Source organism: Onychostoma macrolepis, chromosome 02 (genome assembly GCF_012432095.1).
Source record: "Onychostoma macrolepis isolate SWU-2019 chromosome 02, ASM1243209v1, whole genome shotgun sequence".
Lineage (NCBI taxonomy): Eukaryota > Metazoa > Chordata > Actinopteri > Cypriniformes > Cyprinidae > Onychostoma > Onychostoma macrolepis.
The window spans coordinates 27,069,610-27,093,823 of NC_081156.1; the positions used below are offsets into that span (position 1 = coordinate 27,069,610).

General features: G+C 37.0%; 1 protein-coding gene across 2 annotated transcripts in view; it reads right to left on the reverse strand.

The window, feature by feature from the left end:
- The window catches only part of dip2cb (disco-interacting protein 2 homolog Cb), a 42,320-nt gene continuing 18,106 nt past the window's right edge, over nt 1-24,214 (reverse strand). Inside the window, exons 6-39 of one of the 2 annotated variants that reach the window (XM_058794135.1) lie at nt 23,659-23,793; nt 22,939-23,076; nt 22,608-22,727; nt 21,938-22,135; nt 21,754-21,845; nt 21,158-21,268; nt 20,849-20,972; nt 20,593-20,702; nt 18,263-18,365; nt 18,071-18,135; nt 17,873-17,966; nt 17,574-17,693; nt 17,373-17,487; nt 15,751-15,890; nt 15,436-15,572; nt 14,480-14,688; nt 14,276-14,390; nt 12,923-13,124; nt 12,732-12,832; nt 11,900-11,980; nt 11,641-11,764; nt 10,973-11,094; nt 9,543-9,654; nt 9,350-9,459; nt 9,065-9,195; nt 8,809-8,977; nt 8,528-8,698; nt 8,274-8,303; nt 3,427-3,488; nt 3,042-3,099; nt 2,874-2,948; nt 2,606-2,780; nt 2,390-2,513; nt 1-1,171 (exon numbers count right to left, since the gene is read on the reverse strand). In XM_058794135.1, the coding sequence (XP_058650118.1) occupies nt 919-1,171; nt 2,390-2,513; nt 2,606-2,780; nt 2,874-2,948; nt 3,042-3,099; nt 3,427-3,488; nt 8,274-8,303; nt 8,528-8,698; nt 8,809-8,977; nt 9,065-9,195; nt 9,350-9,459; nt 9,543-9,654; nt 10,973-11,094; nt 11,641-11,764; nt 11,900-11,980; nt 12,732-12,832; nt 12,923-13,124; nt 14,276-14,390; nt 14,480-14,688; nt 15,436-15,572; nt 15,751-15,890; nt 17,373-17,487; nt 17,574-17,693; nt 17,873-17,966; nt 18,071-18,135; nt 18,263-18,365; nt 20,593-20,702; nt 20,849-20,972; nt 21,158-21,268; nt 21,754-21,845; nt 21,938-22,135; nt 22,608-22,727; nt 22,939-23,076; nt 23,659-23,793 (4,226 nt within the window). In that variant the 3' untranslated portion in view covers nt 1-918. The remainder of the gene's footprint in view (nt 1,172-2,389; nt 2,514-2,605; nt 2,781-2,873; nt 2,949-3,041; nt 3,100-3,426; nt 3,489-8,273; nt 8,304-8,527; nt 8,699-8,808; nt 8,978-9,064; nt 9,196-9,349; nt 9,460-9,542; nt 9,655-10,972; nt 11,095-11,640; nt 11,765-11,899; nt 11,981-12,731; nt 12,833-12,922; nt 13,125-14,275; nt 14,391-14,479; nt 14,689-15,435; nt 15,573-15,750; nt 15,891-17,372; nt 17,488-17,573; nt 17,694-17,872; nt 17,967-18,070; nt 18,136-18,262; nt 18,366-20,592; nt 20,703-20,848; nt 20,973-21,157; nt 21,269-21,753; nt 21,846-21,937; nt 22,136-22,607; nt 22,728-22,938; nt 23,077-23,658; nt 23,794-24,214) is intronic. The other variant, XM_058794144.1, reaches the window with a different exon arrangement.

Sequence of the window (24,214 nt, forward strand, 5' to 3'; positions counted from 1 at the left end):
ATAGTTGAAAATATTTTATTGACATATGAAAAGACATCGTGACATAATCAAAGTGCTTTTGTATCTTACAGGAAACGGAAGCTTCAAAAATAAATAAAGATATAATAAACACACATGGTGCATATGTCCTCTTTCTGTCACTCTTCCCATCCCTCCCTAGCTCTGTCTCTCTAGATATAGACATAAAACAGGAGAGATCAGCTGATGCTGGGCAATGAATCTAGAATGCAAATTCTAGTTCACATAGATCTATATTTAGGCATATCACAGTGCAGATATGATCTTATTCATATATATGATAAAATGACCTAAATGTTAGCCTAAACTATTAAATCACAAAAATGATACTGCAAAAGCTAGACAAAACTGAAACAATTTTCTGTACATAATTAACAATTATGAAAATGACTTAACATTAGTATCTTTAAAATGATAAACATGCTAAATAAGTCAGTTTGTGATATTCTAATACAACTTCAAAAATGTGTATCAACAAAGACAACAGCAAAGACAAGCATAAAACAACGATATGCAAAGAAATGTACATAAAAGCACAAATATGACAGGTATATTTGTGACCGCAGGTTTAAAAACACAAATAAATAACATGAATTTAATTGGCAACAGCAATATTTATCATATAAAACCCCCTGTTCTTTAAATTAAATTTAGTGTGCAAGTTAAAAAAACTAGCAAAATATCGGGTGACACAAAAACTGCAAAAGATATGCTTCAGGAGTCTTGCAAGTCCCTCTGTGAATGATACACGAGTGTGTGCGTTTGCTATTTTGAGGGTGTTCAATCTACAGTTAGCAGGCTGACAGAAGTGCTGACAGTGAGAAGGTGCTGGAAATCATGGTTGTTGTGCCTGAGCTCATGAGAATGAGCCTGTCTTTAAGATCATCAGTGTGCGTGTTTCTACATGTTGTAAGCCACATATATGGGGTCGAGCTGGTCGGCGAGGAAGCCATCCCGTAGGTGCATGCGTTGCTTCTCTCCGCGAGAGTTGATGGGAATTACGCCCGTGTCCACAACCACCACCACGCCAACAATCAAGTAGTGTTCCTCTAGAACCACATTAGTTACCATGGGAACCAGATCTAGAGCTTCCTGCTCGGAACCGTCCAACTCCACCACCACCACTAAGAGATTCGTCCACGTGAACACCGCGCTGAAGGAGAGAGAGAGAGGAAGTTTGGACTTTACTCCATGGTAATACGTCAATACAAAATAGCTGTGCAAGCTCCATTTCACATATTTGCGCAATGCAACTACGCTAGGCATTAGCATAAACTCTTGATCTGCAGTCAGTTTTCTCTCTCAGGTCAACTACTGTATTGTCAGCAACATTATGAAGAGAAACTTGCTGAGCCAACAAGTTTATGGATGGCTACCTGAATAATAACATATCCGGTTTAAGGGCACAGACATTTGAAGGAAACCACTGCTTCCTTGAATACTGAGGTTTGTTCCTGCCAATAAAAATACACGTTTTTCTTGAATGTGGCTCATTTAATAATTTTCAAGTGTTAATTCTTTGGTTATTAACTCAAGTGTTATTTAATCTTATTCTTTTGTGCAGATCTCAGACATATTATTCAGTTGTTATGAATAATAACACTTAGTTTTGATTTGACCATACCTTTCAGTTATAAACCATTTTAATCATTTAATCATCATAAACAAGTATTCCTACATGGATGCATAAAATATGATATGTTTTTGGGTTGTATTTCCAGTAAAAATAAGTATATTTGATATGTATACACTACTGTTTAAAAGTTTGGGGTTTATGAGGGGGGTCTACTTTAAAAAAAAAAAATTAATACTTTTATTCAGTAAGGATTAATTAAATGATTTTATAATGTTGCAAAAGATATTTCAAATAAACTGTTATTTTGAACCTTCTAATTTTTTAAAATATTTTGGCAAAAAAATATATCTATATCACGGTTGCCACAAAAATGGTAAGCAGCACAACTGTTTTCAACATTGATGATAAGAAATATTTCTGGAGTATCAAATCATGATATTAAAATGATTTCTGAAGGATGACTGGAGTAATGGCTGCTGAAAATGCAGCTTTGCCATAACAGAAATAAATTACATTTTAAGATATAAAACATTTATTTTAAATAGTAATAATATTTCACAATAATACTTATTTTACGTTTGTTTTTTTAATCAAAAGTTAAATACATGCAGCCTTGGTGAAAATTTAAAAAACATAGAACAAAATCTTACCAATTTTGAATGGTATACTTATGTATTTATATACTTTTATTGTAATATAAAATAATTATATCGGTTGGCATAGCTCCCACTACTAATTAGTGTGAATATGTGGCTCTGTGAGTGTGTGTGTGTGTGTGTGTGTGTGTGAGCTCACCACTCTGTGATATTCCGGTGTGCCCTGATGATGGACGTTTCAATGTCAATGGGATGGTATTTCATACCTCTCAGCTCCATGACTTCATCTAACGCTCCAACCACATAAAGGGCATCATGCCTTTCTGAACACACACAAGTGAAACAACTCATGAAACAACTCGATGCAAATCAAACGTCTTTGTGACAAAAAGCACAGTATACACTGAACACACACCTCCACTTGCATCAGTGAGGTCAGTCCTGCGCAGGAACCCCAGGTAACCAGTTCTGGCCCACACAGTCTGAGTGTCTCCAAAGCTCAACCTGGCTCCGAAATGATCCGAACGCACATTTTCCTCTCCGAACACAGTGAAGTACCCACTGGCATTCTGTGGACTATGGACCCAGATCTGCACTCGTTTTAAAATAGAAACACAAGTGAGATGCTTGGTTTTGAGAAGATATCTTTTGATCTATAGATGAGAGAGTGCTTTTGGTCTAACCTCCCCTAAATGAGAGTCTCCGATTGGTCCCTTTGTCTCTGGGTTAGCGATGATGATGCGTACACCAGGTAAAATCTGTTAAAAAAAAAAAATGAAGAAAAAAAAATGAATGTGGCTTACATTTAATTTAAGAAAACAAATAAAGAAACTTTTAATTGTCTTACTTACCTTCCCAGATTCCATGAGAGGTAGACTGTGTGGAGATCCTCTTTCAACCAGTCTCACCCTACAAACACACACAAACACACTTCAGAAATGGCAAACCAGAAATAAATCATACAAAAATACGTTCATATTTAGAAATGTATTATATAGTAGTAAACATTTTGAAAATATTTAATATTCATCTAAAATATCTATTTAATATTTAGTTTCATCTTCTGAGGCTGACAACTAAGGGCGTTCTTTTACAGACCATTTGTTAAAAAGTTTCAGGCACTATTTTGTACCCAATTTGTAGATTTTTGATTGGTAGTGTATCTGTACTAATTCTAAGAATGGAAATAAAGTGTGTGAAAGTGTGTGTGTGTGTGTGTGTGTGTGTGTGTCTTGCCTGTCATGTCTCAGTGCTCTCATGTCCACATAGACAGTCGTAGGATCCGGTCCTGATGTTCCCTGCACAAACATAAAAATCACCTTCTATAAATAGCAGTCAAATTTACTTTAAAACATGAAGCATCATGCTCATCTGGCGGACAGTTACTATCAAGGTGACTTGCATTAACAGTGAACAAAAATGTACAAACTTATAGTGCATGGAGAGGATTCAATCAATCAGCAGAACTGGGAAGGTAGAGGAACAATAGTATAGCCTGTGTGATATTGACAAACAATTATATATATATTTTTTGATTATGATTATTAGGTGAAATTTTGCAGTTTGTTTTTGTACTGTTACCTTATCTGGTTTAGGCCTGTCATGTCAGCTGACTCTCGAATATTCTTATTTTTATACTCTGTGTGGTGCTTAGTCCACAGTATATTTGCCTATTTAATTTGAATTTCAGGTGCATTTTACTTTCATGAGGGCAATTAGATGTATGCATCATGTTTTATGTCAAATTCTTAGAATTAATAAATTAAATTAGAATAATAGGACAATATAGTCTGTTACCAATCAATTGAAAGTAGCATTAACAAAGCACATCTTTGCACTGCAGAATTGGCATCGGGACTGTCATTTAGATATATTTACACTGCAATTACAATTGAATAAATAATGCTATGAGATTAATGTTTCTAAAATAATATTTTGAATATTGAAATACGAAATAATAAATGTAAAAATACTAAATATTCAGGAAAAACAGCATGCTTGCTTGTCCAACTGCATTTGAACAGGCCACACCGCGCAGTAAAAGTGTGCACTCTAAAGGCATGCTTTTGTTTGTTGTTATATATTTCCCCATAACATAACTATGGTCAAAACAGCTTATGCCAAACAGGTTAAACTGTTGGCATCCATCATTCGGAAGAAAGAAAACCTCTGTTCCAGTGTAGCTGTGAGATATTTGTTTGTATAATAATACGTAAATTAAAAACTAAAATCAAGATGGCATGCCGTCTGCTGCTCTCCTCGTCACCCTTTGTTTTTCTGTTTTTATGTGTGTCCTTTTTAAATCACAAGTTGTGAAATGGTGATGGTTTACGACCGCCAAACGCTAACGGACGTTTGAGTGGCCGTTGAAACTGCCAGGTGTGACATTTGCTGGCGTTTGGCTGATTTGCCTTGGAAAAGGAAGCGCCGGAGGAAACGTGGAAAGCGGAGTGGAGTTGCTGTTTGGCTAAGATCCCTCGCATGGACGCTGTTTCCGTTGTCTGATGGGCCTGGTTTGGCCTGTGAACGCGGTGCTTGCCGGGGTAGGCTGGATGCATCGTATCGATGGCTTCGACCTGTTGTACCCAGCTTTCTCTCCATGTCTTCGCGCCGTCCTCCTTCCCGTGTTTGCTGCCGTGGAGTGAATACCCTCAATCTTCGATCGCTGAGTCGGACAACACAGTTTCACGAAGATTCGTCGATGTATAAGGTGGCTTTGATCAACGCGCGCTCTCTGGTAAACAAAACCTTTTTACTAAATGACTTCTTCACTTCACATGCCTTGGATATATTATGCATTACGGAAACCTGGATTAAACCCGCAGATTTAAGTCCTTTTACTGAGTTGGTGCCACAGGGCTGTAATTTCTTTAATTCCCCTCGGTTATTTGGTCATGGTGGTGGATTGGCGACAGTTTTTAAAGACTCTCACTCTTGCCGTTGTTTATCAACCGGGACTCGCAACAGCTTTGAAGTTCAGTTGTTCTTACTTTGTTTGGAAAGTAAACCAAAACCCAGTGGTTTTTGCTATTATATATCGGCCACCTCATGTAAACAAGGATTTCCTCAATGAATTCGCCGAATTCTTGGGGGAAATTGTTACTAATTATGATAGAATCCTGATCATGGGGGATTTTAACATTCATGTCTGCTGTGAATCCAAGCCACTTTCAAAAGACTTTCTTAGTCTACTTGACACCTTTGATTTTCTGCAATGGGTGTCTGGACCAACTCATGTCCAGGGCCATACTCTGGACTTGATTTTATCCCGTGGGTTAACTGTCTTGGACATGAATATTGATGATACAGGCTTCTCTGATCATATGCCTATATTGTTCTCCATTCCATCAGACGGGAAAATTCAGAGACATTTTCCACTTCCACTTTGGACACGTATCATCACTGACCATTCAAGTGACGAGTTTTCATCCATTTATGTACATTTAAGTACCAATCAGGATATGATTTCCTCTACACATCACTTGGATGCCGATGAACATCTAAGTCTGTTTAATGCTGTCTGTTCTAATATTTTAAACTCTGTTGCACCACTAAAAGTTAAAAAACATAAACAAAATTTAGTACCTTGGCAAAATGACTTTACTCGTTCTCTTAGACAGACCTGTAGAAGGGCTGAACGTAAATGGAAAAAAGATCAATTGCAAGTGTCATATGAAATTTTAAAGGGCTCTCTTTCTGCCTATCAGTGAGCTGTAAAAGCTGCAAAGTGTAGCTATCTCTCTGAGTTAATTTAAAAAATAGCCATAAGCCAAACATCCTTTTTTCCACGGTTGAATCTGTTCTTCACCCAAATGTTAATCTGTTTGCTGAGACATCTGTTTCTCTTTGCGAGGATTTTGCAAGACATTTTAATAACAAGATTTCCCAAATTACATCTTTGATGCCTTTGACGTCATATAATTTGCCAGATATTTTAATCACCCCTTCCACCTGGTCTGTCTTTGAGCCTGTAAACTTGAATACTCTATTCGAGATCATGTCTACTCTAAAACCTACTATGTGTCCCCAGGATGTAATTCCTCCACGTTTTCTTGGACAGATTATTGAAACTGTTGGCCCTGACTTATTGTCTATCATTAACAAATGTCTCTATACTGGCACTGTACCTGGTAACTTAACTTGCCACTGTGCGGCCTCATCTTAAAAAACCAAGTTTGGATCCCACATTACCGGCTAATTTTCATCCTATTTCAAATTTGACTTTTCTTTCTAAAATTTTAGAGAAAGTGGCTTTAAACCAACTTCAGTCTTATCTGACCGTCAGTTCAATCTCTGAAAAATTTCAATCTGGTTTTAAATCCTGTCATAGCACTGAGTCAGCTCTTTTAAGAGTTTTGAATGACATCATGCTAATTACTCACACTGGCCAGTCAATGGCTTTGGTTCTGTTAGACCTCAGTTCTGCCTTTGATTTAGTTGATCATAATACACTTATATCACGTCTTGAAATATGTGTTGGCCTTCGGGGCACGGTGTTGCAGTGGTTTCGTTCATATCTCACTAATAGGAGGTACGTTGCTAAGTATTGGAAACCACTCCTCATCTGAAATATCTTTAAAATCTGGTGTTCCTCAGGGCTCAATCCTTGGTCCGGTACTGTTTTCTCTTTATATGCTTCCCCTAGGATCTATTCTTAATAAGTATGGGGTCTCTTTTCATCTTTATGCCGATGACACGCAAATCTATATTCCTTTGAGGCGTGATAACAAACAGACCTTAAAGCCTATTTTAGACTGTTTGGATGAACTAAAACTTTGGCTTACAAGTAACTTCTTAAGCATCAACGAAAGTAAAACAGAATTGATTTTGTTTGGCTCAAATGATCATTGTGTACACGATTTTGAATTTGGACCTCTCACCCCATATAGTACTACATATGCAAAAAACTTGGGTCTATGGTTTGACAATAATCTTAAATTTGGTAAGCAGATAAGTGCTGTGGTTAAGTCCTGTTTTTATCATCTTCGTCTTCTGACGAAGGTGAAGCCAATTTTGTCTCTAAAGAAGTTTGAAATGGTTATGCATGCTTTCGTAACATCTCGAATGGATTACTGCAACTCACTGTACATTGGTGTTTCTCAGTCATGTGTTTCCCGTCTGCAGTTGGTTCAGAATGCTGCAGCTCGGGTTCTTTATGGGAAGCGTAAGTATGAGTCTATTACGCTTGCCCTGATTTCATTGCATTGGCTGCCAGTCAAATACAGAATTGATTTTAAAATCCTATTGTTTGTCTATAAATCTCTCCATAATCTGGCTCCACAGTACCTATCTGATCTGTTACAACCTTATACTCAGTCAAGAGTACTCAGATCTGCTGATTCTGGTTTATTGCAAGTCCCTAGGGCACGTCTCAAAAACAGAGGTGATCGTGCCTTTTCTGTTGTTGGCCCCAAGCTGTGGAATAGTCTCCCAATTCATATCAGAACTGCCTCAACATTATCTGTTTTTAAGTCTACTCTTAAAACTTATTTCTTTTCCTTGGCATTTAATATTTTTTGACTTGCTGTGGAATGACTTTATTTTAGTGAATCTCATCCATTTTAAATTTTTTTGTGTTATAGTCTTGTTTTATTGCTTATAAACTTGTCGACTTTTTTTGTTTGCATAATCTGTGAAGCACTTTGGTCAACTTCGGTTGTTTTAAATGTGCTATATTAATAAACATTGTATTGTATTGTATTGTACGTAAATGGCCAAATATATTTAAATTTACACAACAATGAAAATAATAAACAGTGCTGGTGCTCATTTTTTATGAGCCAACCTGAAACTAATCAGAAACGTGAATGCAACATGACTGTTTCTTTGCATCATTTATGAGTGAATCTGGAGATATACATGCTTTAATTTCTCACACACACACACACCGTATCAGCTGTGTGGATCACTTAGTAATTTCAGGTGAGGTTAACACACTGTCGATAAGTCAGCACATAAAAATGAGTATTCATGCACACAGAACGACTAAATTAGTGAAATTAGTGAATTTCCTCCCACCTAAATATATGATTGTAGTAACTGAGCTATGAAATGATGAGGATCAGTTAAAAGTTCGGTCATACCTGTTCAGCAAGCTTCCCCAACCTATGAGGCTACATGAGGAGAGGAGAGGAAGATGTGATGTATAAATATTAAAAAAGTAAATAAAAAAACTGAGAAGGAAACAAAATAATAATAATAATAATAATAATAATAATAATAAACTAAAATAGAAGGTTGAATGAGTTACATGACTAGTAAAAGGAAAAAAACTGAACACTGGGGATGCAATTAGACTATGAAATCAGATGTGGGTCACTTTCTGGCCAATACTGACCTGTAGGCAGATGGCGAGATTGACCCTGCAGCCGAAGGCAGTGCTGACGGCACGTGGGTGCAGCCCCACATCCTTAAAGAGCTTACAGAAGGACTGTGTCAGAGCAACGCGAGGCCTCTCTTCCGCCACAACCACACACGAACGCACACGGGTCAGATCCATCCCACGGGCCTGAGAGAGACACACGCAAAAATACAGAGGTGAAATAGGAAGCAGTTTATTTCAAGTTAAGAAAATGTTGTTTAACGAGATGCAGATTAAAATTCTGTGTGTGTGCGTACCTTTAGAGAATCAGTGAGAGAGCTGAGAGATCTTGTGCAGAGCTCCATCACAGAGTACGAGCAGAACGTGTCTCGGACTTTAAACTGACTGACAGACTGCAGCCACAAAGCAGGATTCACCTCTAGATCCATTGGAGAGATCAGAACAGACTGCTGCCCTGCATACACACTACACTCACACACAAATAAAAATGTCCTTAACATTTGTGTTTGTATCTGTATGTGGATTTCAGGTGAGTGCACAGGTGGTTCATACCTGCAGAGACACCACAAGACGAAGCCAAGGCCGCAGTACGGGTCGAGACACACGGCCACCTCACGAGAGGGATACAACTCACACTGCAGTTTAACAGAGCGACACAGGGCACTGGTTGCATTGTGAGACATCTTCAGAGAAATGGAAAAAAACAGAAATGATTGTTTTTTAAAAAAAAAAACAAATGCAATTCTGAATTTAAAAAGGTTATCAATGATAATAATATCTGTAATCACATCTGTATTCCATACGTAAAGACATAGTATCAAATATGAGGAGTCAAACCTTCACTCCAGCGAGCATTCCTGTAGTGGACACACTGAAGTCCAGATACGCCAGTGAGTCTGGGTCACATGGTTTATACAGCAGGGGACAACGCCTCTTTGGCAAGTCGTCTAATAAATACACACACACACTTTTGATGAGCATCTGACAGGCGTAACTCTGAACAAAGATGGCATGTCCCTCACAAACTCACCTGTTTCCAGGACAGGAGGCCATGATTTAAAGTCCACAGCCACTGACGCATCTCTGGACTTCAGAAGTTTAGAGATTGCTTGGGTGGTCATAACACACACTGAACGACTCACCTGCACACACCAGCATGTTTATTCATTAAAAACTGTAATGTTTTAATATCCATATGTATTGTCTCATTCTATAATGCACCACATTTACAATAATTGATATTTAATTTAACCCTGTAAAGGGTTGATTTAATCCTGACATGGAACAGTTTATTGCACCTTTAGACAAAATGTTTTTTTTTTTAAAAACCTAAAAACAAAAAATATATATATGACCCTGGACCACAAAACCAGTCTTAAGTAGTACGGGTATATTTGTAGCAATAGCCAAAAATACACTGTATGCGTCCAAATTATAGGTTTTTCTTTTATGCCAAAAATCAAAGTAAAGATCATATTCCATGAAGATATATTTTAAACTTCCTACCGTAAATATATCAAAACTTAATTTTTGATAAGTAATATGCATTGCTAAGAACTTCATTTGGACAACTTTAAAAGGCGATTTTCTCAATATTTAGATTTTTGTGCACCCTCAGTTTGCAGATTTTCAAATAGTTGTATCTCGGCCAAATATTGTCCTATCATAACAAACCATACATTAATGGAAAGCTTATTTATTCATTTATTTATTCTCAATTAAAAAAAAAAATTACCCTTATGACTGGTTTTTGCTGAGAATCCTACTTGATACAACTGGCTTATAATTTAGGAGAATATGAAGCTTAAACTCGAGGAGGAAAAAATTCACCTCAATTTTATTCAGAGGCCAAAACTGAGCAAAAAAAAAAACAAACAAATAATGCTATTTGGTGCTGTAGCTGATATTTATATAGTCAAAAAATAAGATGAAATTCTGATGGCTTGTAATGTAGATCAGGGAGATCTTTATAGCAGTATAGCAAACTAATTCTATAAAATACATTTAAACACCAGCTATCACTCTGTATTTCAAAATAATATGTTTTAGTAAGATATTTCAATGGTTAGTTTTATGACTAAAGATGTGTAGTTTTAATCGCAGTAGACAAAACAATGTAATGCAAAACAATGATGATCCACTGTTCATCTTGAAATATTACTAATGATATAAAAATGTATTCTTACATTTAATTTATAAAAATCAGTGAAGATTTTACAACAAAAAACATGTACCATTACCTGAAGTGCGCTTTTAGAACTATACTAAAAGGCCTTTTACTTGGTAAAAAAGTATAAACTATTAATGTAGAAGATCATGTTCAACAGGTTCTTCAGCAAAGTTTGGATCATTTTGATAATTTAGAGGCTAGGGTTAAACTATTAGTTACTTCTCTTCTAATTTAATTTCTGTAACTGTAGGTGGGGTGGAGATATTTTGAGGGTGTGTGTGTGTCCTCACCTCTAGGATCATTTTAACTGTAGGTAGTGTAGTCGAGATGTTCTGAGGGTGAGGTGGTCGTACAGTTATAGGAATACAGCCTGCATACAGACTGCCATAAAAGGCGGCGATCAGATCTAAACCTGTAACACAAACAAACAAAAACATGAAATCTTTGTGAAACAGCATTACATTTGTACAGTGAAAAAGGTGGAATTCAGTGCACATTTACTCATTTATTAAGCAAATCTGATGTGATGAGATTTAATTGGAGTGGGAGGCTCTTGAATGTGAATTACAGAACAGGACTGACTGCTGGAGCTGGTCTGACTTAATGAAATGCTACAATCAGCACCACAGAAAATCAACTACAGATGGGATTTCTACTCTGAATCAGAACTCAGCATATTGCCGGGGAGAAGTTTATTAACTAGTGCTCTATCAACAAAAATTATGATCATTTATTTACAGCTTAATTTGGCAGGATTGAAGGCAGAGATGTATTACTGCAGACTGCAGATTTATTGGCAAACTTTAAAACCTATTTATTGCCTTTGACTTTAAAATATCTTCATTTGGAAGCTTTTCTCAGCAAATATTGAAATGCAATTATTTGCAAATAGTTTGATGAATTAATTTGCACATCATGCAATTAAAAGTAAGTTAACACAAACTGTGTGTGTGCTTACCTGGTGGATAAACTAATGCTACATGGTCTCCGTCTCGTAGCTGTCCTCTTTCATACAGCAAAGTGGCGATTTTCTCTGCTCTCTTGTGAAGCTGTAGACAGGTCAGAGAGCTTCCTATTGCCCCCTGAAAAAAAGAAACACATTTATAAAAACACAATGACACACCTGAATTCATAGAAGTCAGAAATGCTCCTTATTTTTGATAATTTTATTAACACTCACTGCTGAAGGGAACTGAGGAAAGCAATATATGTGTTACCCGTGAGTTAATGAGTGTGTAAAGTATGTGGTCAGGCGTTGTCTGAGCTCTCCACTGCAGCACCTCTGACAGAAACAGGAACTAGATTTCACATAAGAGAAAGAATAATCAGTCCGAGTGAAAAAGACACAAACACACTCGCACATACTCATAAGACCTATGCAAGTTTTCCTTGAGGGGGTCAGTTGAATTTGTGTTTCACAGATATACTTTGTGATTTAATTCCAATTTTTGGCTCTTCCCAACTCCAAAAAACAACAGAGGTCCTAGAGCTGTATGATTTGGGGGGGGAAAAAATCTAATTGCACATTTTACACTAAAACTTGCAATTCTGGTTTAAAATGCTTTTTTTAAGAGCTCCAGGTTTGTTGTGTTTTTTGTAGGGCTGCACAGTTATTATTATTATTAAATAAAAACATTAAACAAAATAAGAAATACTACTATTGCAAAAACACTATTTCATTATAACAAAAGTATTTAAGTGAAATAATAATGATAATTGCAAACTTCTCATTTCTAAACACTTCTTATTCGAAATCTGGTAAAATGGTAGATGCACGTTGCATTCCTAAATGCCCGTTATAAACGACTCAAACGCACAACACATGTAGAGATTGAGTTCGTGTGAAGCATCATGTACTGTGAACTGAGCTCCACTAAGACACTAAAAACACTGAATCATGAGTTGCTCACATATAAATGAACACAGTGCCGCGCTTCACTCCAAAAACACGGAACACTTATTATTCATTAAATTAAATTGCAGCCTTTGATTTCACAATATCGGTCTTGTTGTGGTCAGTTGTTCAGAACTCCTAATCTCTGAATTTACCTGCTCATTGTCCTCCATGTGACTCAGATCTCGTCCGCTGGCCTGAGCCATTCGCTTTCCTGCAACGAGATTCCCCACCATCACAGAGGCAGGACCCACCTCTGCAACAAACACACACACAATATTTACACAACGTTTTCTATGTAACACAAACACATTTTGCTCTATAACACACACAAAGGCTTGTGTACCAGGTTGTTTCTGTCTGGGTTTGGGCAGGTTGGTGATGCAGGAGTGAGGGCACATGAGGATGCTGCAGGGGTGTAGCGCTCCCTCCAGGAACAGCTGTTTGGTCTCAGACAGGTGGATTCCACCCAGAGGGGTTTTGGGGAGGGTGTTGGCAGGAACCAATGCCAGACAGTACACTCCCACCTGATGAATCCCATCTATAGCCTAAACACACACACACAGGTTTGGACAGAGAATTTTTTATTGTTAATTAAATTCATTATTAAGAACCTAAGTCATATAATTGATACACTGAAAAGACCAAAGGTGTGACTTTAAAGCCTTCAATAACTAAACACAACTGAAGCCAAACTTGGAGATTCACTAATCAAAAATTTACACTAATGTTCTAAGGTTTAGGTAAGATTTATTTATATTTTAATCATAATATTTTTTATATCATATGTATCTTATGTTAACCAATGCTGTATTTATTTTACCAAAAATACAGTAAAAACAGTAATATTATGAATTTACTATTATAAATTCATTATTATAGTTTTTGTAATATTACAAAAATAACACCTGTTTTCTATTTGAATACATTTTAAAGATGTAATTTATTCCTGTGATGGCAAGGCACACATCATATGATCCTTCAGAAAAGATTCTAATAAACATATTTGGTAGTCTAATATGCATATCAAGAAACTTTTTTTTTTTTTAATTATCAATGTTGAAAAGAACTGTGCTGCTTAATATTTTCGTGGAAATAGTTTTGTGAAAATTTGATAAGAAATTTCAAAAGAACAGCACTTATTTATTTACTTTCACGTTTGATCAATTTAATGTATCCTTCCTGAATAAAAGTGTGAACTTCTTTAAAATAAAATTGTACTGACCCTAAAACATTTGAACAGGAGTGTACATTTAAATACTAAAAGATATTTTGTACAATAAAAAAACTAGAATGCATTAATGCTAATTATTAAATAATGACTTTTTAAAGTCATTTTATTTCATTCAGATGTTCACCATCACAATTAAAGAATACAAAAATATCTCTAATTTTAAACCTATAATTTCTATAATTTTATTTTGTAGAAAGAATATGGCCAGACCCAGCATGATGCAATAAATAAGCCAAGAAATGTTTTGTCCTTATGAGTGATGTCACAAGCAGCGACATACAATAAGACCTGTTGCCGCTTGCTTGGTTTCTATTTTTGTCATGTGCAAAATCTTCACCTACATAACTATACATTAAATGTTAAAAACAATGTGCTTGGCTATGACTTTGTTGCTTAGTGCAGCACTTTTGCTTTCAGCAAGGACAGAAAAATGCAAACTTTGAGCCTGGTTATGTGTGTGTGTACCTGCAACACTCGGCTCATCCACTGGTAACTCTCTTCTTCAGTTGAATCTGGTCTCTGTTCTGCTACCAGCACAATCCTCTCATCATACAACACATTCACTGAGAACACCACCGTCCTATACAGAGCGAGCACAAAGATTATGCAGATGGATTTAAAACAAGATTCTTTCTAGAGTAGTATTCTGGTCTTACTTTTAATACATACCTTCCTCTATAGATGAACTTCATGGGCTCCACAGCGAGAGCTGTAGCGATGATATCATCAGCGTTGTGTTTCCGACCCCCGACCTGCATCAGTCCTTCCAGTGTACCAGAGATGAAGATCATCCCGCCCGGACCCACAAACCCCAGCAGACCAGACCTCACAAATACACAATCGCTGACCAATCCACCGTCACACGCCACTGGACACACCTGCACCACAGAGACACAAACACATTCCCTGACTGACAGGACACGCATACTTTCTACTTAAAATGCACCATCATTTAATCATTCAATTGTTGACAGCTTGAAACAGCTAATTACTATAAATGACCAATGGATAAAGGTAGAAACCAGGTAAAACTGGCTACAAATGCACTAAAGTGTTTTTTACTACTTTACAGTAAAACATGTTTTACACTGCTGTTCAAAAGTTTGGGGAAGGTAAGATTTTCTAATGCTTTTGAAAAAAGTTTATTTGTAAAAACAAAATGTATTTGTAAAAAATAAATATATTTTTGTATTTAGAATATGCATAATACAGTAAAACGGTAATATTGGGAAATATTATTACATTTTTAAAAAAATGTTTCCTATTTTAATAGATTTAAAAAATACATTCATGAACATGTTATTTTAAAATTGCTCAAGAAAATTGGTGATTAAGAAACATTTCTTATTATTATGAATGTTGAAAACAGTTGAGCTGCTTAATGTTTATGTGCAAACCGTGAAACATTTTTTTCAGGAAAAATTCTTTGAGGAATAGAAACTTCAAAAGAAACGCATTCATTTGAAACAGAATGTTTTTGTAACATTGTAAAAGTCTTTACTGTCACTTTTGATCATTTTAATATGTCCTTGTTGAATAAAAGCATTAATAAAAACTTTTCAACAGCAGTGAATCTTTACATATTGAAATTAGGTGTATATTCCGTATATAATATATTTTCACACCTCAAATGTGTTCTTGCTCATTCCTGTAAGCCCATAATATGACGTTCCCGTGGCAACAGACGACACGCAGATCTCTCCAATCTCATCGGTTTTACACAGTTGAGGAACACCCTCCAGTTTAACAACACACACCATTGCTGAGAGAGAAGGAGAAAAGTCAGTTTTACGAGAACCATAAAGTCGTTTGATGAGGTCTGTGGTCACATGAGGAAAACAGCGCTGAACTGCTTTAGGCCGGTTTACGAGGTAGATGTTGGCCCTGAATCAAAATGCTTTGGGGATGTTCATTCGTTCATGTTCTCGTAATCGATGTACCTCCTGGCATGGCCGTGCCCACATCCTGTAGGGTGAGGACGGACAGCTTCTCTCCTGTGTCCACTCTGATGACCCCGTGACTCAGATTCGTCATACTTAGGACCCCTCGGCCTGCTGGCTTAGAGCTGCCCTCCTGAGGCCTGACAGAAAACACATGTATACAAATAAATGAAAGAATAAACATGTCCATATGTGTTGCCAGAATATTATGTTACCATAGACCCAATATTTTCCAGATTTCATAAACAATTTGGAATTGTGTGGTTTGGCTTCCTGGAGCTGCAAAAGCTCTGACAAAAGAGGTTTGATTGGCTGGTGCGTATATTACTTGGCATTCTCACAGTCCTTTGTGCAAGTTATATCATTATGTAGTTTCTACCACCAAATCCTTGCATCTGCACCCACAAAAATCCCATTGAATGTGTCAGCAAAAGAACACAAAACATAAAAGCATAAAATATGAGGAGCTTTGCAGTATTTTATTAAGTTTTGTTTAATAGTTTGGGGTTGGTAAGATTTTATAATATTTTTGAAAGAAGTCTCTTGTGCACCACCAATGCTTCATTTATTTGAAAAATATTGTGAAATATTATAACAATATAAAAGAACTGATTTCTACTTTAAAATATGATTTACTCTTGTGATGCAAAGCTGAATTTTCAGCAGCCATTGCTCCAGTCGTCAGTGTCACATGATCCTTCAGAAATCATTCTAAAATGCTGATTTTTGGGTGCTCAAGAAACATATCTTATTATTATTAATGTTTGAATGGTTGTGCTGCTTAATATTTTTTGTGAAAACTGTAATAAATGTTTTTCAGGATTCTTCAATGGATAGAAAGTTCAAAAGAATACAATTTTTGTGATATAGTAAAACATTTCCTGTCACTTTTGATTAATTTAATGCACCATTTCTAAATAAAAGCATCTGACATCACTTTTTCAAAACATTAAGCTCTATTCTGATTGGTTGGCTTTACACAATTTCTGGAAGTCCTGCCTTTACAAATCACATTTACGAATCTACTATAATGAATGCTTCTGAGAAAAAAAACCCTTATCAACTAGATTTGCAAAACTTTGTCTTGTAAGAGATATTCAATAGTTTCGTTTGAGAAATTTGAGATATCTACAGTCACACTTTATATATTCCATTTTGCACTTTTTCAGATTTCAGATTTATCACCCTACAAATGGCACATATAAAAGTAAAGAGTGGCTGGTCACTTTACAAGTCGGTCAGGCGGCCTTTTTTGTTTATTTGGGCAATTCTTGGCTATGTGAACCGGACGTTATGGTGATATAGTGCAATATCTGTCTGATAACACCATTTAAACTTAGACCACACACAAACACAATTAAATGAGTTTTAATGATTGATTTAGAACCAAGCAGTTTTCACTACGTGATGTTAAAATCTGAGACAGATGTATTTCTTAATAGTTTTGTGTGTGTCTTTGTGCATAAATGTGCGTAGGCCTGGTTATGTTGTTTGTAATGTGCGACCACAAAAGACAGAACCTCCCATTTTAATGAGTTTAAACTGAAAACAGATTCCTGAGCACAGAATGGCGTGTGCACATGTGTGCCTCCTGGGCAAAGAGAGTGTGAGTGTATTTATACCTCCTCACAGCTACAGTTAGTGCCTCGGGGGAGCCAGCACACGGGCATATGACCTCTGACCTCAAGCCCATGCTCTGAAACACTTTCAGGAATGCGTCGCAGGAGGATATCGACCCTGGGAATGAAAGACAGAGAATTTACATAGGGGCTTGATTCACAAAGTAACACTCACAGGCGTTGATTCATCATTAACACACTCACAGGGGTTAGATCCATCAGCGATCAGCAGCATTCGCAATGAGTTCATGTTGGTGTCACTCTGCTCTTTGTAGGCCATCAGAGCCCAGTGTAGATCCCTGCTCTTCACACACACCACCTTAGCTGCACACACATGGGAAGAGACCGATTACTGAACAGAGTGTGTTAGACTATGTGTGTTCTTGTTTTATACAGAAGACCTTTGTTCTGATTAGAGTGATAGGTGATCTTTGAACAGGTAGGAGATGGGTAGACCATCCAAAAAGCCAGGGGACCAAAAGTGTGTGTTTCTGTGTGTGTACCTTTGTACTGGCAGACTTTCTGGATCCAGGACAGAGGATTCACCTTCATAAGTGCATATGGAACACTGACCACATGTAACATATTCAACACACTCTACAGAGAGAGAAAAAGAAGAGAAATCACGTGTTCAAAAAAGACAGGCTACAGAGAAATTGGATAAAATGACAACATACAGTAAATGAAGTCATTTATATTACCGCTTGAACACTCTGCCAAAGGCCGATGCCTTTCTTAAAGTCCAACACATTCACCATAGTCTCAGCTGAAACACAAACAAACACAAACCACTTAGAAATAAAGTCATATGGTTTTGGAACGACATGACAGTATTTTCATTTCGGCTAAATGATACCTTTAAGAATCTGAAGTGTGATATTTTGATATCTTACCCTCACTGTATCCGCAGGTATGTGTAAGTGTTTGGCAGTGTGTGAGCATCGCCATCCTTGTTACAGTTATTCCCAACACACTCCCATCCTTACAGGTTTTATACTGTCAATCAACCACAAAACATGCAATGAGATCAGTGTACTGCCAAAGAACTACAATACAAGCTCCCTTGCATATCAAGCCTTAAAATCTGCCATATAAATACAAATTTAAGTAAATATATTTTTATATTTGCACTATATATATATATATATATATATATATATATATATATATATATATATATATATATATATATATATATATATATATATATATATACATACATACATACAGTGAGGAAAATGAGTATTTGAACACCCTGCTATTTTGCAAGTTCTCCCACTTAGAAATCATGGAGGGTCTGAAATTGTCATCATAGGTGCATGTCCACTGTGAGAGACATAATCTAAAAAAAAATCCAGAAATCACAATGTATGATTTTTAACTATTTATTTGTATGATACAGCTGCAAATAAGTATTTGAACACCTGAGAAAATCAATGTTAATATTTGGTACAGTAGCCTTTGTTTGCAATTACAGAGGTCAAACGTTTCCTGTAGTTTTTCACCAGGTTTGCACACACTGCAGGAGGGATTTTGTCCCACCTCCACACAGATCTTCTCTAGATCAGTCAGGTTTCTGGCCTGTCGCTGAGAAACACGGAGTTTGAGCTCCCTCAAAGATTCTCTATTGGGTTTAGGTCTGGAGACTGGCTAGGCCACGCCAGAACCTTGATATGCTTCTTACAGAGCCACTCCTTGGTTATCCTGGCTGTGTGCTTGGTCATTGTCATGTTGGAAGACCCAGCCTCGACCCATCTTCAATGCTCTAACTGAGGGAAGGAGGTTGTTCCCCAAAATCTCGCAATACATGGCCCGGTCATCCTCTCCTTAATACAGTGCAGTCGCCCTGTCCCATGTGCAGAAAAACACCCCAAAGCATGATGCTACCACCCCATGCTTCACAGTAGGGATGGTGTTCTTGGGATGGTACTCATCATTCTTCTTCCTCCAAACACGTTTAGTGGAATTATGACCAAAAGTTCTATTTTGGTCTCATCTGACCACATGACTTTCTCCCATGACTCCTCTGGATCATCCAAATGGTCATTGGCAAACTTAAGTCGGGCCTGGACATGTGCTGGTTTAAGCAGGGGAACCTTCCGTGCCATGCATGATTTCAAACCATGACGTCTTAGTGTATTACCAACAGTAACCTTGGAAACGGTGGTCCCAGCTCTTTTCAGGTCATTGACCAGCTCCTCCCGTGTAGTTCTGGGCTGATTTCTCACCTTTCTTAGGATCATTGAGACCCCACGAGGTGAGATCTTGCAAGGAGCCCCAGTCCGAGGGAGATTGACAGTCATGTTTAGCTTCTTCCATTTTCTAATGATTGCTCCAACAGTGGACCTTTTTCAACAAGCTGCTTGGCAATTTCCCGTAGCCCTTTCCAGCCTTGTGGAGGTGTACAATTTTGTCTCTAGTGTCTTTGGACAGCTCTTTGGTCTTGGCCATGTTAGTAGTTGGATTCTTACTGATTGTATGGGGTGGACAGGTGTCTTTATGCAGCTAACGACCTCAAACAGGTGCATCTAATTTAGGATAATAAATGGAGTGGAGGTGGACATTTTAAAGGCAGACTATCAGGTCTTTGAGGGTCAGAATTCTAGCTGATAGACAGGTGTTCAAATACTTATTTGCAGCTGTATCATACAAATAAATAGTTAAAAATCATACATTGTGATTTCTGGATTTTTTTTTAGATTATGTCTCTCACAGTGGACATGCACCTATGATGACAATTTCAGACCCCTCCATGATTTCTAAGTGGGAGAACTTGCAAAATAGCAGGGTGTTCAAATACTTATTTTCCTCACTGTATATATATATATATATATATATAGGGGTTGGTGATTTTTTTAAATATTTTTGAAAAGTCTCTTTTTCTCACCAAGGCTGCAAAAATACAGTAAAAACACTGATATTGTATATTTTTATATATTTGTAATATTTTTACTATTTGAAATAACTGACCACTATGTTAATATATTTTAAAAATGCAATTTATTCCTGTGATGGCAAAGCTGAATTTTTAGTACCCATTACTCCAGTCTTTATTACTCAGTCAGATGACTCTTCAGAAATCATTCTAAAATGCTGATTTGGTATATTATCAAAATAATATATTATTAAAATATATTATCATTCATTAATATTATCATTAAGTAAATTATGATATATTAAAAAAAATCTAATTAATTTGCCACACAATCAAACGGTCTGTTACCTCTATGTATGCTGTGTCATTGTTAGCATCTTTAATGAGAGGAAACCATTCTCGTGGGGGTTTAGATAAATGTTTGGAGTCAGTCAGCACCCAGAGCAACTTTGGCCAGCCTGAATACACACGCACGCACGCACGCACACAAACACAAACATATACAAACTGGATAAAACCACACATATATATTTAACACACAACAATGTTCCTTTATGAAGACTCATGTGCAGGTGGTTCTAACAAATATTGTGACGTCTCTGACCTTTAAACTGCATGACATCACCACTAGCACTCTTGGGAAGACCTTTATGACATGCATCACTTGTTAATGCCACAGCAACTCCACAGCTACCCAACAGGAAACCAATCTGTTGACTCCCAGCATCCTTTGAGGGGACGGAGCAGAAGGGCACACCTCAGGCAAATTTGTTCTTGCAAAATTGTTTGTAGAACTGTAAAAGTTTTGGTGAACTATTCTTTTAATAATGACTAATTACTCAATATTCTGAATATGTGCAGTCCTGCCTAAGCTGATGTACTACTGATGGAATTTTTTTGCAGTAGAAATTACCTTCTTTGTAAGTGGTACTTCAATCGGGACAGGAACAACTTCAGCCAAAAGACAGCCATAAAACGCCACCATGAACGCTGCTGGGTCATTATTGGGGTAAACCAAAGCTACCTACAGTAATACATACACATAGTCTTTATACTTAATCGATTTTTGAATATAGTGTGTATATATTTGATTTCTGTCTTTATAATAAAGTCATGCTTAACGTTCAAAAGATTAGGGACAGTAAGATTTTTTAAATGATTCTGAAAGAAGTCTTTTATGCTCACCAAGGATGCATTTATTAGATCAAAAATACAGTAATACTGTGAAATATTATTACAATTTTAAAGAAATGTTCTCTATTTGAATACATTTTAAAGCGTCACATGTTCCTTGGAGCTCAAGAAACATTTCTTATTATTATCAATATTGAACAGTTATGCCGCTTAATATTTTTGTGGAAACAATTTTTTTAGAATTATTTGATGAATAGACAATGTCACTTTTTGATCAATTTAATGCGTCCTTGCTGAATAAAATTTTATTTTGATTTTTTTTACTGACCCCACACTTTTGCATTTTAGAAATACACAATTTATCCACACTCTTACCCTGTCTCCAGGGTGAATGATTGGCTCTTGTTTGGACCCCAGTTTGTGGAGAAGGTTATAGGCCAACTTCAAACTCTTGGACCAGAGCTTACCTACAAACACAGAAGCAAAGAGATATAAATATGCACCCTAAACAAAGACAATAAAATCCAATGAATGGCTATGAATATATATGCATGTGTACCATATGTAAGTGTGTATGGCTGTTTGGCATTGCTGTGCGTAGTGGTCAGACAGGGAGCTTTGGGTGCAATGGCTCCCCAGCGCAGAAGGGCTGCTTCCAGGGAGGCGGGGCAGTTCTTGGGTCCGTTGAGCTCTTCTCCTTGTATGGGGGTTGACTCCACCCCCTCTGGGCGTGGCAGAGAAGGATCAGGCTGTTGCACTGCACATGTCAAGAGAAGGTTAGCAATGCATTTGCATGTTGATGAGACCCATGTTCTATATCATGACTCATGAGGATTCATAGTACATGAATTTCAAGGAATAGTTCTTCTTTCATTAAAATCTGTCATCATTTACTCACTCTCGTGACATCATAGATGCGAAAAAAGACAACACAAGGGTGAGTAAATGATGACAGGACTTGGATTTTTAGTTGAACTATCCCTTTAAGCACTTCACCTCGATCTCAGCAAAAATAGCTAGATCAAATTAACTTGTTCTGTGCAGGGTGTGCAGCATTTAATATGAGAGTAATGAATTTCAAGACCTTTGACCTGTCATTAACTGTGAAAGTGTAAGAAGTGTTTATGTGAAGTTGTGCAGCGTATTATATTCATTGACTTTTACAGTTACAGTATATTCATCTTTGAAATCAAGCAAGGAGACACAAAAAGAGGGGAAAACATTTGAACCTTCCAGAAGTTCTTCAAAATCCTCTACAAAGAATTCTCTTAGGGGTCTTCTCTTGGGTCGCTTCAGGGTGTTAACTAGCTGCTGGATCTTCGCCGACACACGGCTACTGACAGGCACACCTACACACATATATACACAATTATACTACAAATACAAATTCTCACAATGGTAAAAAATAGGAAAACATTTTAATTGAATAGTATTTCTTTTGTCATTTTAAATTCATTGAATTCCATGGACACTGAATAGCTTCCAAACATAATAGATGGCAAACTTGATCATTTTAGAATAAACTTACATTTAAAAACAGACCTCTGCACACACACTCACCATCTCCTGTCTCCATCAGCTCAGCATTGCCATATTTGGGCGGGGGCCTGGTTATCATGGCGACCTGTGGGCGTTGAACAGAGATGGGGGCGGGGTCTGGCATGTAGCTGGTGATGTCAGGTGGGGCCGACAGACTGTCTGCAGTACACAAACAAACAGGTTAACTCATCAGTATAATAACATTTACCCCAATAAATGTGACGATTCATTATCAGTTATTAGGAATGAGATGCAAAAGCGTATGCAGGTAAAATGAAATTGTATACATATCAAACAGTGCTGTGGAGGTAAACCTTTTAACTAGAAGCAAATGCCATTATAGACATTGATATATAACATGTTGATAAAATACACAAGTGGACCCAAATGCAAATACAGACACAGTAAAATTAACCCTTGTGTGCTTTCATCTTAAAGGGACAGTTCTAACAGAAACTAAAATTGACATCATTCACTCAAACCTCATGTAATTCCAAACTTGTATATCTTTCTTTCTCCTGTGGAACACAAATGAAGATATTCTGAAGAACGCTGGAAACCAAACAACACACTGGAGCCCACTGACTTCCATTGTATGGACAAACCAAAAAAAAAGAAAGTCAAATAGTTTTGGAACAACTTGAGAGTGAGTAAATGATGACAGCATTTTCATTTTCAGGTGAACTATCCCTTTTAATGTCAATTAAGTCTTTAGCCCCAAAAAAAACATGAAATACTGACCCTCAGAATCCAGAGACGACCAAGGGCGATCTGATTGGTAGTCACTGGAGTGCCTCCCAACTATTCCATTCTCAGCAGAAACGCCCATTTCTCTTAAGCCCCACCTTTTTAGAGACAGATGAGACATCGGACCAACTGAAGGGAGAAATGGAAAGAGAAATCAGAAAGCTAACCTACAGCAGTCATATTAGCAGTAAATTCTCAAGTATATAACTCTTTTTACTATGCAAGAAGCTGATTGACTGGTTTGAGTTCATTTGCTGGAATAAGTTGAACAATATAAGCTAATTGGCTGAAATTAGTTGGGCAAATAGAACTGATTGGCTGAATTGAGTTGCACACAAAAATCTGATTTGCTAAATTTTGTTGAGCATGAGAAGCCAATTGGCTGAAGTGAGATGATGTTGATTAGGGAAGGAAGTTTAAGAGAGGTCTTTATCAGGTGCCAAAAAAAGTCTTATTTCATATGAAGCGAGTCATGCATGAGAAGCTGACTGGCTGAAATTGGTTGATAAAATAGAAATGATAGGCTGAAGTGCTGAAGTAAGCTGGACAC